This window comes from Brienomyrus brachyistius, chromosome 14 (assembly GCF_023856365.1).
Source record: "Brienomyrus brachyistius isolate T26 chromosome 14, BBRACH_0.4, whole genome shotgun sequence".
In the NCBI taxonomy this organism is placed as follows: domain Eukaryota; kingdom Metazoa; phylum Chordata; class Actinopteri; order Osteoglossiformes; family Mormyridae; genus Brienomyrus; species Brienomyrus brachyistius.
In genome coordinates this window covers 22,848,334-22,866,143 of record NC_064546.1, presented here as the reverse complement: position 1 = coordinate 22,866,143, position 17,810 = coordinate 22,848,334, and the positions used below count along the sequence as shown (strand labels likewise).

The window sequence follows — 17,810 nt, the reverse complement described above, 5'->3', positions numbered from 1 at the left end:
GTTTGGCCCCAATTAAACAAATCTAAAATATAACTGTCTTACATATATTCATTACATTAGAGAGAGAGAGAGATGAAGCTGTCTGTTGTGATTACACTCTGCTTTGCTTCATTGCTCGGTTTCTTTTAAAGCTTTTCACTTGATGGAGGGTCTGTTTCGAAGGCACGTGTTTAAGAATGACACAATCCCGATGTCCATTAAGCTGCTCGTTAATCATTTAATTAGCACAAATACCGGCATAATCAGCTGGATGCTTGAAGACGTCGATAGCAGTGATTTTGTCCTTTGATAGTGAATAATAATAATGTCAGATTGTTGTGTTAGAGAATGCGTAACAAACTTATCACTTTTACTTGATATTGATCTTAATAACTTAATAATTATTTGTTGAATGGATATTCATAAACAAACACTATGTTACAGGCTACAGGTGCTTTGAAATCTCTCTTTACATGTATCCTTCATGGCTGGTGTTCCTAGACACAATGCAGATATAAGTTTGGGTGAAAATCGGGAAGTTCCAGGGTGATGAGCTTGCTTTTTGCTACACGACCTGCTAACGGATATTTTATAACTCTGTAGTGAATCGTTTGGTTGTACTGATTATCGCAGGATGTCGTAACACGGAGAAAACTGCTCGAATGCAGCTCGACAGCCTCGATGATCCCATCATCAGACATTGGCTCAGGATGTAATGAAACAGTGTACGATTAAACAGTCTCTTCAAAACACTGAGAAAACAGACTGTTAACTCTTGACTGAATCACCCTGAAGTTGAAATGATATCTGTCCATTCGTACTACTCTTCATTTAAACAGTAGACTTTTAAAAATGAAAAACCAATATATTTTGTGTGGGATGTAGAAAATTGAAGGAGAACCACACACACACACACACACACAAACACACACATGTTTGTGTTCATATCTTTGTGGGGACTCTCCATTCCTTTCAAACCCTAATCCCAACAATGACAGCCTTAACCCCCACCCAGCCCTAACCTTAACCATAAGTAACCAAACTAAACACAAGACTTCAGACGTTCTTAGTTTTTTCGATTGCAATCACAGATTTTTATAAAAGTGACTTTCCTCCGAAAAATATCCCCACTGCGTCAAAATGACAGGTTTTTATCATGTAATATATACATACCCCCCCCCCCCCATCCACCCACACACACACACGGGGTGCTTGACCCAAATCCATTCTTTACAGTTTGTTTTTCCTTCCCCAGGAAAAAAATGTAAATTATGTCTCACTTGTGTTTTTTATTATATCCCAGCTTAACATACTTGATGTGCTTCTGTGGCAGAAATTGCTGATTAATTCCGAGGTCAGAGCTCTTGAACTTGGTGGAGTGATGCTGAATTGGTGAGCTGGGCCCAAAGATTGCTCATAAAATAAACATTGCCGAGGATTTAAGAATTTTTAAACTGAGGTCTATGTTCATGCTCTGTGTCTCGTATAAATCGCACGGACATTACACACCGAATCGCACGCATGATCCTACTCATAGCTGTAAAACGTGCTCGTTTCTAAGATATTATTCCTAACGTTGTAATCTATGTTTCATTGAAGTGTTCCATGAGCCAAATGCAGGCGTTATCAGGCCGGGAACTCGGAGCAAACGCCAAAAAAAAAAAACTCACAAACAACTCCAGCAGAACCACCTGCGTCCAGAAGGTGGCGCGTTTTCTACATCGTTGCCATACCGTGACAGAAGATCCCAGAAAGTGGTGCTGGAATAAACACCCAGACAGGGAAACTCTTCCTGCGAAAACATGAGGATGAGGATGGTTAAATGCCTATGGCGCAGGCTCACTTACTTTTCTCCAATTTTATTTTCGATTATTTGCAAATCCATTGCTTATTACCGACAATGTGAGGCGTCAATTAAATATGCAAACCTTGTATTGTAGATATGGTGATACAGCTTTGGAGCGATAAAGTACAAATAATTAAAACTGCATATTAAATTACTTGAAATAGACGTAAACTATAATTTATGGCTATTAGATTTTTTTACGGGATACGTAACGTTACTTATAGGAATACGTGCTCTGTGAGTAAGAGAACATGGTCTAAGCCGATATACTTTCCATTCCGGGAGGCAAAAAATAGTTATGCTAAATGCATCGTGATATGGTTCATTTCTTTTGAAACAACGAACGAATTTTTTTAAAGTCCGTTTTAAAATAAAGCGCGTTAAAATAAACACCTCTTTCATTGATTTCTCAATTGTTTCTTGTTTCCCATCATGTATCTTTTAGTTTTGATTAAATAAGACATTTAATATTATAGAGTTGCAGTTGAAATACACGTGCAACGATAAAAACTGACAGTCATTTATGTCTTGCAATAATTTTCCAAAGATCTTCAATATCTTACTGGCTTAAATTTACATTCCATACGTCCCTGATTTTTTCTTGGAAATAAAAGGGCTCATTTTATGTTAATAAAAATTTAAACACATGCTTACGATCTGTTTTCATTTTCACATGGGTGAAAAATTGAATAATGGTTTTAAAGACTAATACGCGTGCGCAGTTTCTTTCCACCCTGGTCCCAAGTGCAAGTGACAGTTGTATATTTACGCTAATTACTATATAAAGCGAGGCCTGATTTAGTAGCGTGAGGTCCGGTACGGCGGTCAGACCTCTAACGGAAATCGGGGGGGGGAATGCTACTGACTCTACAGTACACGTTCATCGTCTTACTCTTTTTTTTGCTTTTCAAAGTTTTTTTCATCATATTGCACAATTCAAAGTTAAACAAGCCAAATAATAAATCTACATAACGAGAAGTAAAGACCGTCCAAAAAGCTCGTAGTATTTTATATCACGTCTGGGCACAACTGAAAGCCTCTTAGTACCACTACTACTTAGAATAATAGCTAATAACATAAACGACACTGACCAATAAAATGTCAATCGTACACGGTGAACTTAAAAACAAGTTCACACTTCAGTAGGCGAATAGATCTTGCGTAGATACTTAAAAATAATGTATGCGCTTAACGAAATTTTAAATGTCTTACATTTTTGCGTGAAAAATAAAAGTTTTCGTGAACTTATTTATGAAAAGGAAACAAGTCATTAATCAATACAGATTTTGAGTCGTATTTTGACGGTGGGAAAATCCATTTAATTTGTGTATTTAGATTGAAAGGCCTTCGTCCTGCTTTTGATGCACAGAACTTAAAAAACTAACGTAATGAAATATGTTTCGGTAGTTTTAAAGTGTAATTTACATGCCTGTTAAAAGGCCATGCGGTAGCTAGTGATTTCAGGACTGCCGTCGTTATATTTTCCATCCCTGATATACTACATGACTCGTCATTGCACTTGCCACTTAGAAACAGCAGTTTGCAAGAGAAAAGCAAAGCAGAGTCCGCATGTCGGGAGAGCTTACAAGCCCATGTTAAAACTTCACTTTACAGTAAGATCGGTTTCTGGACTGGGGGGGGGTGTCTGCCCTCCGCGCATGTGCGGGTTAAAGGGTTTGGTTGCAATAAAGAGGCGGTTTGAGCCGAGACCGCAGGACAGTGCGTGAAGGCACCTACCCGGATCGCCGCAGCGGTCCCGCGCACATGAGGGATAGATGACACTCCTCATCATTCGTGCTGTCAGCCTTAACTTTGCGATTTAAACGAATCACTTTCATGAAACCAGAACTTTCTTGAGAGCGACGCAAAACTCCTGAAAGTCTTACAGTTTGATCCGCAAAACTTCTTAAACTTAAACAAATCAGCCCAGCTCCAATTCTGACACCGCTGGACCAATCGCCTTAGACCAGGTAACAATTTCTTCAGTGCATATGTACATTTTTGTATGAAAATACGTGTTTCGGCATCTCAAAAATGTAGGCTTGGGCTCGAAGAGACGGCACCATCGACATCTCTCAAGCTGCGAACTTTTTACTTTGAGTTCTTAGTTATTTCCAGGGACCTGACGTCTCGTTTTTCTAAACAAACTTTTGTAACGCAATTAGACGTATATTTAGACTTAAGTTTTACCTTTTTTGTTTATCATTCCGATTGTATGAAACCGCAAACTGTACTTCACAACTTTACAACACAGGTTACATGCAGTAGCAGTTCTGTCGAGATCTTCCGGCGATTAGCAGGTGTTACCTTTCTGAAAAGCAACTTTTCGATTGATTAAGTGTTTAGGTATTCTTGTATTTCGGGATTATTTTTAACCACTACCGTGTTCGTGGGAAAAAATAACAATGGTTAGTGCAAAAGTTGCGCAACTTCATTTCGGAGTTGTTCTTTGCCGTAAAGGATGCGGAGGATGAAGCGCAGATGTATACATGCTGTTGTCCAAGTACATTCTGTTTATGCGTGTATATCTATGTATATGCATTTCGAAGAACCGCAGTTTAAAAATGCGCTTTGAAAGAATTTGGTCAGAAAAAAATGCGACACTGTTCATTGAGCGAGAATGTTTCATAGTAGCACTATTTATAAAACAATGATTATTGTTTTACATGTAGCAGTAATTGCTACAATAATAACAACAACAATAATAATAATAGTAATACGGACCGAATCATTCGATTGCAATGAGTTACCCGTGATACTGTGTATGGAGTTGAATGTTTTACTACGAACTGAATTTTTTTTTAAAATTCTTCACTCTGTTGCTTATATATCATTACACTGTATAACAGTTTAAGGAAAAAAGTATGTATTTTTGTTGATGACATATGATCATATAAATGGGGTCTTGTTTTGTTGTTGTTAATATCAGTATGATATTGTTAATGCGTCTTGCACATTTATCACTGATGTATTTCAATATTCGTTTTACTCGTTACATTTAAACATTTTACGGCGTTTAAAGATGGACTCGTTTATAATTTATATTGTTTTTTACTGTAACACAATAACTGCAACATTTAACTGCTAATGGGTGACCGAGATAGAGGTGTTACAGCAAAACTATCATACAGTGCAATTTATGGAATGAATATATAATATATTTATTTCGTACATAATTCTAAGACTTTTAATCTACGTTGCCTGGCGTTTTATGCAGTGAGACACCGAGTTATACATTAGTGTCTCTGTGCCGGGTTGTTTAACAAGAATTTGTTACCGGAAAGCTTAAACAGGTAAGCAAGAGCATAAATAAAATCTATATCTATTTCAAATAAAATATGCGTAATATTAATAGAATACTTACTTAAGTGTAGGCCCCAATATGTATATTTGGTACAAACAGAAAAAAAGTTTAAAATTTTATTATTATTGTTATTGTTATTGTTTTACATCCAGGAACCGGGTCACGGCGACACAGAAACGCAGGGTTTCCCCACGGTTGGACATGCCTGCTTTTAAAAATAACATTACTAAACTGTGAAACATTTATTTGTCTTTCTTTTGACATTGTACATTTCATCATGATAAGAACACTGGTTTGTTTTAATTGTAGTAATTTGTTTTAGTTAAGTCCAGCCACATGATAGCAGAAAGCTGGCATTTGATTATAACATAAACCAAAAAAATCTTAAAAGGTGGACAGAAAAATAGGACAAAAATATGGCGTGGGCTCGCTTCGTACGCGAAGTACCTGCGCGCGAGGCGTTCCTTGCGGATACGCGCTGTAGCAGCTGGACATAAGGGCGCGTCCCCGCGTTAACTGCCGCACATTAACATGGGCGACCCAAGAGGCGATGCTTTGCCTCGTAATACACACTACAGGTCCACATGTAACATGCCGGCCTCTTCAAACGAAAACGAGCGTATTGAACAAATGTGTATTGGCACTAGAACCGCGACAAGTATAGACTTTAAAGGGACTTTTCTTAATTAACGCCTGCGTCGAATTTACATTCTATAGATACGAATCACTGTTTTTTTTCCCCCATAACAATAGTTATAATAATAATAATGATAAGAAAGAGTTTGCTTAAAGTTGTTTTAATTAGTTTATATATGCATTCTTACATTTATATTGTATTATCTTTCATTTTGATTTAATGTTAGACATTTGAACATCCTTATTTTATGAATTTTAAGAAAGGTCATACTGTGAATGCCGTTGCTATTTATTAATTGTAAACCATTATTTTCCTGTTTGTGTTGAGATGCACAGGGTCCCCGTTGGTAGACTGGGGGGGCAGTAAGGGCAGACTCCGGCCACTTTCCTCACCTGCGACGCCAGGCAGATTAGCAGGCGCGAAAGGCGGGGGGGCGGGGAGGCCTCGCGTCCTCGCGGGCGCTTCAACAACAAAGCGCGGATAAATAAAGCTTCTGCTGTCACTTTCCTCGCGATCATCAATGCAACATCTCGCCAATTAGCAAACAAGTCCGGGGCCGAATCCCGGGAGGGGGGACGGGTCAGCCTGGGTCACCGGCCATGCGCCCCAAACGGATGTCCCGAGCTACACTTGTGCATTTTTTCCTTGTTAGTATCCCCCTATTTTAAGCATTTACTGTATTACAGGCGGTGCAGCGTAGTCTGTTCAGCAGGTACACAGATCACTGCATGACTCGCCTGGACATCAGAGAGTTAAGCGTCCGGGCGGCCCCGGGGGTGACCGCTGATCTCCTCTAATGACTTACTAAGTAAAAGTCAATTATTTCTGCGTCGTGATCAGAAAGGCGAAATCCCCGGGGGAGTTTTGAGGTCCGGCGGCTCTAATTAGTACTATTTCGCTTTTTATTTACAGCGGCCCCTCCCTTCCCCCACCGCACTATAATTGGATATGGTCGTAATCAGATCCGTCATGCAGTTTTATTCTGTTTACTAATATTTTCATTAACCCTCTAAAAACGATCTGCCCCAGGACACTGGAGGCGTTAATAAACTTCCCTTTTTGGAATGTATTGCTGTTTTGTTCATAAAAAGCGGCGGCGCATCAATGGTATATTGAGAAGCGTGGAGTTTATATTTAAATTATAAACTTCCAAACAAGCACTATACATGGATACAATTAAAGCCTGCGGTAATGGGCCGATTATTATGTTTAAATCAAGTGTAACAAAGTAAATATTTCCCGAGCCGAGAAACATTTTCAGCTATGACCGTGGAAAAAAAAGACATTTAATCCACGTAGAAACTCGGAGTGTCATTCAAGGCGAGTGAAACAAAGGGATATTTAGTGCGCTTTATTTGTTCTTATCGAAGCTGATTAAACAGAAAGGCATTTCTCTCAGTGAATGGCTTCTTTCAGTGTACCTGTTTGAAATGGCCCGCAGCGAAATTCCCGGGCTGGGGAAACCGCCCACGCCAAACACACGCAGCGCCGGGGCCGGTCTAGATCCCGGTCCCGGTCCGGACCAGCCCGAGCCGAGCCGAGCGCTCCGGGGGCTGCCGAGGAAAAAGCAATGAGTTTATATAAATTAGCCCCATGCTTGTCTATTGACTTTGAAGAAACGCGCCGTAATTATAAAAAAGAAAGAAAAAAGCGCACAGATCTGGCCGGTAGCGCGCTGTCTGCCACGGGAAATAAAACCATTACTTAGAGCGCATGCAAAGCCCTTGTTCGGTGTGATTTACTTTCAAAAAATTAAAATCGTGATTTGCACAATTATAATTATATAATTATGCACGCAGGGTAGTTGCAAAGGAATTTGTCTTGGCCAAAATGTTGCAGGTTAAATCCATCTGGATCCTGCTGTAAATTTATCTTAACGTAAAGAGGCGTCTTTACGGCTAGCAGGGTAAATGCGTGTATTTTGTGTAAAAACGCACTTTCTATGCTTTTTATTCCTGATAAATGGCCACATGCACCTGAATGTCACCCAGGCTGAAGGGAATTTCTCTTTCTTTTGCAGCCAGACGGCTGTTGGCTTGCAGTTCACCCACAGAGCAGCCCCTGGTTCTCTGACATGGGAAGTAAGACACTCCCTGCGCCGGTGCCCCTGCACCCCTCCTTACCCTTGGTCAATTACTCCTTGCTGCAAGCGTCGGGCGGCTTCCAGCTGCCCTCAGAGCACATCCCTGGCATCTACAGCTTCAGTACACTGCACGCAGTGCACCTCCACCAGTGGGCACTGGGCTACCCTCCACTGGCACTGCCACGCTGCACCATCTCCAAACTGCCGGCGCTGGTAGACGCGCGCTTCCCTCTGCCGTCCATCCCCGTCTTCCCGCACGTGGCCGAGCCCAAGCGGGAGAGCACTGGCGCGACCGCCAAGAGCAAGCCCCGCTTCGATTTCGCCAACCTAGCGGTGGCGGCCACGCAGGAGGAGCCGCTGAAAGCGGAGGACCTGAGCTCCCCGCCGGCCGTGGGCTCCCTGCTGGAGGCGGCCAAGCTTTCGCCCGACCGTAAGCCAAGCCGCGGCCGACTGCCCTCCAAAACCAAGAAGGAGTTTGTCTGCAAGTTTTGCGGCCGACACTTCACCAAGTCCTACAACCTGCTGATCCACGAGCGCACACACACAGACGAGAGGCCCTACACCTGTGACATCTGCCACAAGGCCTTCCGGAGGCAGGACCACCTGAGGGACCACAGGTGAGGGCCGAGTGAGGGCTACATGCAGGGCCCTCCGCACACCCACATCGCGCTAACAGTCACGTTTATCTATCTGGCAGGTTCTTTCATCCGAGGCAGATTGTAAAGGCCGTTAAACAAAGAGAGGCTGATTTTTAATTCTGATAAAGCGCCGTTGTGTGTGTCGGTATAAATGCTGATGAGATGCCCCCCCCCTTCCTGTCACTGCCCCCCCCCCAGGTATATCCACTCCAAAGAGAAGCCATTTAAGTGCCAGGAGTGCGGCAAAGGATTCTGTCAGTCGCGGACTCTGGCCGTGCACAAAACGTTACACATGCAGGTGAAGGAGCTGAAGACCACCAAGATCAAGTGATGCAGGGTCCAGAATCTCGGGGGGAGGGGGCCGGAATAGGCGGGGCGAGGAGGAGGAGGATGTCGGGATGTGGGCAAGCTTGGGAAAGCCTGGCAGGAAACCGCGCTCCTGCAGCCGAAATGCCAAGTCCAGCAGCCGGAACCTCTGACTCAGCGGCAATTCGGGGGACTCAGTGACTCAGACCGAAATAAAAGCTGGGGTTGACGGTCACGTCTCCAGTTCTTTGATTGGGTGGGGTGGGTGGCGGGGGCGGGCCTTCTGACGCGTCTGGAGCCCCATACCCCAGGCTTCTGAGAGACTTTGGAGTTCACTGGACAGCCTTCTGTAATCTCCCAGGCAACCCCAGAGACACACATCCCTTTATCCTTCTTTTAAAGACCACATTCCAAAGTTTTTTGTACAGATTTCTGTTTTGTATAACTGATATTTGGCACTTTACTCTGATTATTGATTATTTACATATATCACTGGATTCCTTAAACTTATTTTTTAAATAAATAGTCATTTTCTAAACAAAACACCTCTTGGTCAATAAAAGGGGATGTAACTGCAGATCTGACACCATTATGGTTCCTTTATTATTGTGCATGTTCAAATACATTGTTAGTGGTGTCGCTTGCCTTGTAGCATTAGCGTATGCTAAATATAACGTAAACACAGACACACCCCTGCATTGGACGAGGGCTCTATCCACTAAGGCTAGATTCTTCCTGAGACATGGGGGAGAGGGCGGAGCCAATCCCCCTCAGCTGCCAGGTGATTGCATGTTTATCGAGTGCGTGGATGAAGGACCCCCACCCCCACAAAGGTCAGGGGAAAGTCTCTGCAAGTTCACGGGGTTGGGTTTGGAGATCATTCCCCTGTAGCGCGTGTGGGCGGGGCTCAGTCCCGTGTTCTTCGTTTATTCGATGATATCCGCTCTTACAATGGCTCAGGCGGTGATGCTGTCAGGGTGTCCTGTAGAAGCGCGGCAAGAAACACTTAGTAACGATGCGTTCGATTATCTCTCGGAACTTGGAAATTCCGAGCTGAGTGACATCACGTCCGACAATCTCCCGTTCGAGCTGCCACATCTCGGAACAAACATGGCTGCCTCCATGAACACGCTGCTGTGTTCTTGCTTTATATTTTAGCAGTTTTGGAGTGAGAGTATTATTTCCGAGAGACAAACAAACAAGAAACACAAACTAGTCAAACCACATTAAAAGATTTATAAAGTATTTTAGTACATTCATAGCGATATTCTTTTTTCGAGAGGCAAACAAACTACAAACCGCCATGATGAAATGACGTCAAAGGGGCAACTCGGACAAGAAAATTTCGTCCGATATCAACATCATAAAAGAGGCGTGTTTCCGATGGGAAGTGACGTTTTTCGTGACGTTTCGTGACATTTTCGTCCGAGTTGGAGAGAAATAATCGAACGCACCATAAGAAGCGGCACATCTGCTGATGGATCCTATCGCGGGCCCGCGGTCTGACACAAGCCCCATCATGTTGCATTGGTGACTCCCAGTGACTCCCAGTGACTCCCCAGAATCTACTAAAGTGACTAATATGACCGATAAGAAAAATCAAGATGAGAACTGAAGAATGTTAATATATTTTTATAATCTCTTTGGATTTTAAAAGAAAACACCCTCTGCAATACAGGGGTCGAGATTTGAAAGTAGCCACGTTTTTCCAAGTATTAGTTTTATCAAAGAAAAATACAGGGTGGGCTGTATCTTACACAGAGTGTGACATGCTGACCATAATTACCGAGACGCGGTGCCAGGGTGATAAACGGAAATGTCAGAGATGCAGGAAGGCTGCGTCAGGCCTGACTGGGACGGCGGACGTGGCTGGGAGGGAGCCTCCTTCGCTCATTGTGCTCTTCCTGGAGGCCGATCGCTCCTCTGAGCCCTTTGGTAAGGAGTGCCTTCGCTGAATAAGCCACTGCTTTCAGAAGCTAAGAATTCCCCCCCAGCAGGGGAGATGGGGGACAGGGGGAGCTTTATAGTGTAGGCGTTAAGCTGTGTCTGAAACCCCCCCCCACACACACACAGTTGTCATGATCTCCAGTAATTAAAGTAATTCTAGTGTTCAGTGTCATGGTTGAAATGACGTGATAGTCCCAGTTTGGGGGCTGGAGGGGGGTGAGCGCATTGGGCGGGAGGGGGGTGAGCGCATTGGGGGGGGAGGGGGTGGCAGGGACTTAACCCTCATTACAGGTCGGCTTTAATCCCCCTAGTGAGGGGGCGCCCAGGGTCCAGTTTTTTATTCTCCAGCAGAACTGAGTTGGGTGGCTGTAGTTCATTAGGTCCGGGGTCCGATCTGCGGCTGTGTCCATAAGGTCGTGGGTTTGGATCCCATGGCTGGCAGAGTGATCATACTGCCACCGGACCCTCAACCCCGGCTGCTGTCTGACCCCAAGCTTCCCTCATTCGAACAAAAGCCTTTGCTAAATAAACAAGCGTGAAAGTACATGAACAAACCATCAGTCTGGTGTGGCTGGTGTGGCAGCTGCCCGCTAACAGAGGCCTTTTCATGGGCAGCTTCGAGCACCTCGGGCTGGGCACCCTGCCCTCGTCTCCCCGGTGCTGCCCGGCTCCGTGAGGGAGCATTAGCGCTAGCGTAGCGTTGGGCAGGTAAACTACGGTGGATGTGAGCCAGTGGGCCGGAAGGAACAGGATGTGGCAGGAACAGGGGCCGAGGGGGGGCACTGTCCCTGAGAGCCGGACAGGTGGAAGAGTCCAGCGTTGGGGTACAGACCTCCTAGGCCACGTCTGGGTGACACGGTGCCATTTTCACACAGTCAGGCAACTGAGGGGGCCGCTGGTGGCTCCACCCCACAACTTAAACAAGACATTTATTTGATTTAGCTTCATAGCTCTGGCATCTACGGGGGGCTGTGGTTTGCAACTCAGTGTGCTGAACCCCCCCCCCCCCAATCAGGCAGACAAATAATAAGTCCTTCAGCAAGTGGGCTGGTGGGGGGGTCGCCAGGGGCCTCTGCTGGCACAGTTTTCAAGACGCGAACACGTCCACGCTCCAAGCCAGCATTCGGGATTCCCGATAAAGAATCCGCCGGAAAAGCGTGACAATTCCATCCTGCACACTTCATTACATCGACGCCCTCCCAGATGCTTATGAGAAGCTCAGACGTGTCGTGCAGCCAGAAAGCCCCGGCGTGCATCGGGTTACGCGCCGCGTCCCGACACGTTACAGCGCGAGGCGGCGCAGGATTCCGCAGGAGCGCGTGCGTGGGCAGACAGCGGCTGCGTAAGAGGATCTGACAGCCCGTATCTGAGGGATCTTACCCCCCCGTACTACTGCGCCTCCTGTTGGCAATGTGGTGAAGTCAGGATTACACTTTTAGTGAGAATAATTAATAACACACAAGCACATGTGAGCAGACACACACAGAAGCTCACAGTGAGGTAGATCCTTCTCCACTGTCTTGTCTTGAGTTTATTGCTCTTTTTCACAGCTGGTATCTTTATCAGCCAGTTATCTGGACCATTCCACCGCCTACTGTGTTCAGCGTCTCCACCGAATCTTCGTTCACTGTTGTTCTTTTTATGTTTTTATTTTGTGCGGCTGCACTGATGCTGAATGCCAGATTACTCATACCCTGTATAAAACTGATTCTGGTAGTTCTTCTGGGATGACAGGGTAGCGTTCACACCCCGTGCAGCTCAGGGTCAGCATCCAGAGGCCAAATCACAGCCCCTGAAAGGACAGATGCGGTACAGGCGTGCATTCCTGACTGCATTGAGCCACATCCCTGGGTTTGGGGAAGTGACCTCACTGGGAATTCACACAAAGAAATAAAGCCGATTTCTGTCTGGGAGTCGGGGTCCCCCGGCCGCCGCTCGGCACATCCCTGTCTCCGTGATAATGGTCCTTGACGGCTTGCTAATGGCCTCACAAACGTGTCAATATTTCAGACTGTCTGCCTGCTCACTCGTCCTGAAGTTCTGCCTTTTTGTCAGCGGGGACAGTACTGAGCTACTCTTCCTCTTCCGCTCTCTCTCGCTCTCTCCCTCTCTGCCGCGTGGGAAAGTTCCACATCCATCCTGCCACAGAAACGCAGCCACGCTCTTGGAAAGCCCACGGCACGGTGACGCCCCCTATCAGATTTACGCCGTTGAACACCACCGATTTACTGAGCTTTCTGTCTCTCTCTCTCTCTCTCTCTCTCTCTCTCTCTCTCTCTTTCTCCCCCTCTTTTTTTCCTCCTCAAATATTGATGCAGTGCGGGAGGACAGATCGAATTCCCCCGGGACCAAGGCCCGAAAGAAAACGTGTGTCTAAACCGCAGGCGTAATGGTACAGCCGTAAACCTCAGGCTGTGGTTGGCCTCCCAGCCATAGCGGGGCTGGGGGGGGGAAGGATTTTACAGCCCCTAGTGAGGATTTTTTTGTGTATGATGGGAATCTCTGTGAGTCGGGGGGGGCAGATGAGTACCGTAAACCACAGCTGCAGCTGAAAGCTGAGTAAATCAATAAGCAGTTAAGGAAAATAATGTATAATGGTTCAGGACACCTACCGGATGTTCCTGTGCGGCTGTCGATTTGAGAATATTAAGTTCCGCGAGGAATTTCAGAATGTATGTGTAGGTGTGTCCTAGCAGCTCGGTCTTCTCCAGAAGCCAGTGCAGGGGACTCTGGCTCACAGGAAGCTCTTGCTCTCTGGCCTTCCTGCCAGCCTGAGTCCCCTGCTCCTTCGCTGGAAGTCAGGAACCCACATGTCCGTCATCATCTCCCTGACCCCCCCAGGACAAGCCAGGGACATGATCCCTGCAGCTGTGAGCATGGTCGTGTCCGCGATGCAGGTGGCGTGCCGGTCAGGAGAGCCTCGAACTCTCCCAGACCCCCCCCTGCTCCGAGAGCCACCCCCACGCACTCCCCTGCCATTTAACAGACTGTTACTCAGACAGATGATTGGCACTTGGCTCATCCAATCATCACCTCCCTCGTGAACAACGCTGAGATTTTTCAGTTACCGTTTGTCTTGCTTTTTTTTGCTTTTCCTTTAGTTTTTTTTTTGTTTTTGACCTAAAAAGCGGCCAAATCCCGCTGGGATGTGAGCGGGAAGGGAGCGGAGGGGACAGTGGCAGGCGTGGTGACAGCTTTAGGGCCTGCTGGGGGCCGGGGGACCGGGGGGGAGGCGAGGCCAACAGGATGAGTGGTGGACAGGCTGATGGACGCCCCCCCCCGTCCCCCCCGGCCCAGCTTCCTCTCTCTGGGAATGGGAATCCTGTGCCACGGTGCTGGGTGAGTCACACAGAGAGGTACGTGGAGACACCGGGAGGGTGAAAGCCAGGGCCGCTGAAAAGCGTTTCCGCGCCCAGCAAGCAGTGTGCGGCCCCTCACTGCTATAAATACCCCTCGGCCGTCACTGAAGGTCCCAGCACTGAAACCGGCCTGCGGGAATGGGGTCAGCTGAAGGTGAAACATCCTAACCAGCACGCCAGGGCAACATTCCAGACATAAAACCTGCCATTAGATCCGTAGAACCCTGAACTTTATTGACACGACTGGTGCATCAGGTTTGCGGAGCTTATCCGCCAGCATGAGTGTTAGCGTGAGTGTTAGCGTGAGCATCCCTGTGAAGGAGTCCATTAGGACATCAGGAGTCCGTTAGGGGTCACAGTGACCCCTGCCTCACATCTCAACCAGGAAGTGTCTGTCTCAGGAGCTGGCAGTTACACGCTAACCACCCCCCCCCCCCAGTCATGTCCAACCTCCACAGTCACAGACAGCAGAACCTGCTTCTGACTCCATAGTAGACGGAACCACTAGCCCACTCCGATAGTCCCTCATCGATGGCGCCTCTCAGTCCCTAAAACGAGCCTTGCTTCTCCCACAGGCTGTTGCGATGTTCTGAGGTAAGAGAAAGGCATGATGGGTAACTCACAGGAAAACCTCGAGAGGTGAGGAGCAGGGAGGTGACAGTATGTTCTTCGGGTTAGTGCCGAGTGGGAGAGTACTGTACCAGACTGCAGAGTGATGACGAAAGCCTTTAGGTCAGTAGATATGCAGCCTGCCAGAAAGTGAAGCATGAAACAGGGTCGATTGTAATAGGTGATGCTTCACCGGATTGGACTGAGCTGGCGTACGATGTCGAGCCAGTCATTAAAGATCCTCTGAGGTCCACACTTTCCCAGCAAACACAATTATGGATGCGAGTCGTAAAAGGCGACGGCCTACTGGAATCGTGGGAAAATGTCAGCGGTGTCAACAAAGGCACCGGGGATTGGGCCAGGCGTTCCACGAACCCAAAAGGTGTTCCAGAACCTTCCTCGTATACCTTCCAGACTCGCCAGCCAGCCGTCTCTCCGGGAGTGATTTGCGGCTTGAAATTGCAGCAAATTGCAAATAAATGCGAGGAGAATGATGCGATAAAAAAATGAGGGCAATCTGTGGACGGTAAAGCCCCCAGCAGGCGGGACGGGCTGCTTATTATGCGCTACAGACCCAAAGAGCCTGTGGGGCCACTGCCAAGTTCACACTTTGTGAGTAAACACAGGCCTCCCCAAGCACGGCATAAGCCTTGAAATATTTCCAGATAATAACTGCACGCCTTCTTGAAATATGGATTTATTTGACAAAACACAAATTTACTGCCATAAAACAAGCCTTTAATATAATTTCAAGCAATGATCTGCAATATAATTGAAGTCAAACTGGCGTCTCGCTCTGAAAGTGCAAAGCGGGATCCCAGGCACACCGACAGCAGGCTGCCTCAGACGCGCTACGAGGTGCTGCTGCCCCAAACTGCCTGCGCAGAGTGCGGCCCCCGCAGCAATTTGAACCCAAGTTTGAAGCACTTTCGACATACTGTTGTTTGAACAGATGGTCAAGTGTCTAAAAGTGAGCAAGACCCACGGGACAGTCTCAGTGTGTACACATTAACGGATTTCTGTACCAGAATTCAATCGGAATTCGTGTAAAATTATCCTGTAAGCAATAGCAGCAGTAGCTGGGGAGAGATCGCTTGGTCCAGGCCTTGTCGGAAGTCTGAGGTTCTCGCAGGCTTTCTGAGGTGCATGAAGGCTGATACGGACTCAGAAGACACTGAGGAAGACTGTCAAAAGCCTTCCCCACAAGCAAAAGGGTGCGGCATTGGTGGTAGGGATGAGCTGCTGCCGAAGGTGAACTGAGAGCTGGTGTTGAAGAGGGGCATGATGGAATTATCCGGAACAGCACAATGTTATGAAACACCAGGCATCATGAGGCACTGGGACTTCCCATCATGCTCAGCTGGTGTAGAAGAACTTAAGAAATCATGGACAATGATGGCCACCCCCCGCCAGATAACGTTCATAGACTGGTGAAGCACCCTGGTTACAAAGTAAAGATGAATATAGCTAGCACGTTAGCTTTAGCTTCCAGAATGTTCGGGGCCCTGACTGCAGCACCTGAAAGAGCAGATTTCCCGTGACTTTTCCATGGCCTGAGCGATTAAGCTAACAGGGATGTAGAGCTCTGCATGACAGGCAAGATGCTAATCCCTGCATAAACCCTGTGATGAGAGGGCGGCCCCCACTCCCTACGCAGTGTTGACACACTAAACAGCCTGCTCATGTGCTTCATATATAACGCATTCAGGGTGCAGAGACACACCACCCTTAATCTCCGGGGAAGAATGGGCTGCTTTCGCCTTTATCTCGCGTCTCGCTCCGTTTGTGAGCCATTGTGTCTGCTGCATGTGCTCATTTGCTGTTTTTTTTTGTGTAATCCGTTGGGAGGACCAATGACTTCAGCCTGAAAGTGGCCCCCCTTCACGCTGCTGCCCCCAAGCTCCCCTCCCCCCCCCCCCCCCCGGGTCCCCAGCCCATCCCCACAGTGGTGTCTTAATGGTTAGGGACGCACACTTGTAATTGAAAGATTGCTGGTTTGAATCCCTGACTATAGCAAAGTACCACTGAGGTACGCTTACCAAGGTGCCGCCCCCCAGCACTGCTCCCCGGGGCTGAATGAGCTGCCCCCCCCTGCTATGTCACGATGTGACGTATGGGCTAAATGCAGAGGACACATTTCATTGTTTTGTGCTATGGTGTGTCAACAATGACAACTAATCACTTTCCCTCCCTTCCCTTGCTGACATGAGCTTAGTTCGCAGACGCTTGCTCTCTGGCAGTTATGAAAGCGTAATCCCGCAGTGCAGGACTGCCATGGGGAGTCTCAGGCTCATCCCATCAAAGGGACATTGACCCTGAGTGTGTGCAGTGAGCCAGCAGCAGCCCCCCAGGGATCACTGTGCTATGGAGGCTTCCAGAAAGCCCCTGGCCCTAATCAGGCCAGTAACCTCTGCTCAGGCACCAGAGTTGGGGTCATTTTTGAAGTGGTTCACGAGGAAAGTACCAGTGACCAGATGTGGCTAGTGTCTGGTGGGGGGGGGTGCAGAAGACAAAGTGATACTGAGAGCAGCCCACAAGGAGCTGAGTGAAGCCTGGCGAGCCACAGGAGGGCCCCCACCGACCTCAGCACTGCCTCCCTGACCAGCGAATTCAGACAAACGCCTTTGTATGTGATGATGAACACACTGGAGGGGGCGGGACTTAGGACATGGAAATGCAGCATTGGGTTTGGCTTCCGAGATGGAGCATGAGGAAAATCATGCTGCTATACACCTGTTATATTCGTTACATGCAAAACACCGCGTGTGTTTCTGCGTGTGCGTGCGTTTCTGCGTGTGCGTGCGTTTCTGCGTGTGCGTGCGTTTCTGCGTGTGTTTCTGCGTGTGCGTGCGTTTCTGCGTGTGCGTGCGTTTCTGCATGTGCGTGCGTTTCTGCGTGTGTTTCTACGTGTGCGTGCGTTTCTGCATGTGCGTGCGTTTCTGCGTGTGTTTCTACGTGTGCATGCGTTTCTGCATGTGCGTGCGTTTCTGCGTGTGTTTCTACGTGTGCGTGCGTTTCTGCATGTGCGTGCGTTTCTGCGTGTGTTTCTACGTGTGCATGCGTTTCTGCGTGTGTTCAGAACACCTTGCATCTACCCTCATC

General features: G+C 47.2%; 1 protein-coding gene across 1 annotated transcript; it reads left to right on the top strand.

The window, feature by feature from the left end:
• The first annotated feature begins 3,516 nt into the window (after positions 1 to 3,516).
• Positions 3,517 to 9,372, top strand: osr1 (odd-skipped related transcription factor 1). Its single transcript, XM_048975491.1, has 3 exons — positions 3,517 to 3,795; positions 7,787 to 8,466; positions 8,686 to 9,372. The coding sequence occupies exons 2-3, from the start codon at positions 7,841 to 7,843 to the stop codon at positions 8,816 to 8,818; spliced, it is 759 nt and encodes a 252-aa protein (XP_048831448.1). The 5' UTR covers positions 3,517 to 3,795; positions 7,787 to 7,840; the 3' UTR covers positions 8,819 to 9,372.
• The last annotated feature ends 8,438 nt before the right edge of the window (positions 9,373 to 17,810 follow it).

Bases quoted from the DNA above. Each gene is read 5' to 3' on its own strand.
- osr1 (XM_048975491.1), top strand. From the start codon at position 7,841: ATGGGAAGTAAGACACTCCCTGCGCCGGTGCCCCTGCACCCCTCCTTA. The intron at 8,467-8,685 runs GTGAGGGCCGAG...CCCCCCCCCCAG, and splicing joins GACCACCTGAGGGACCACAG to GTATATCCACTCCAAAGAGA.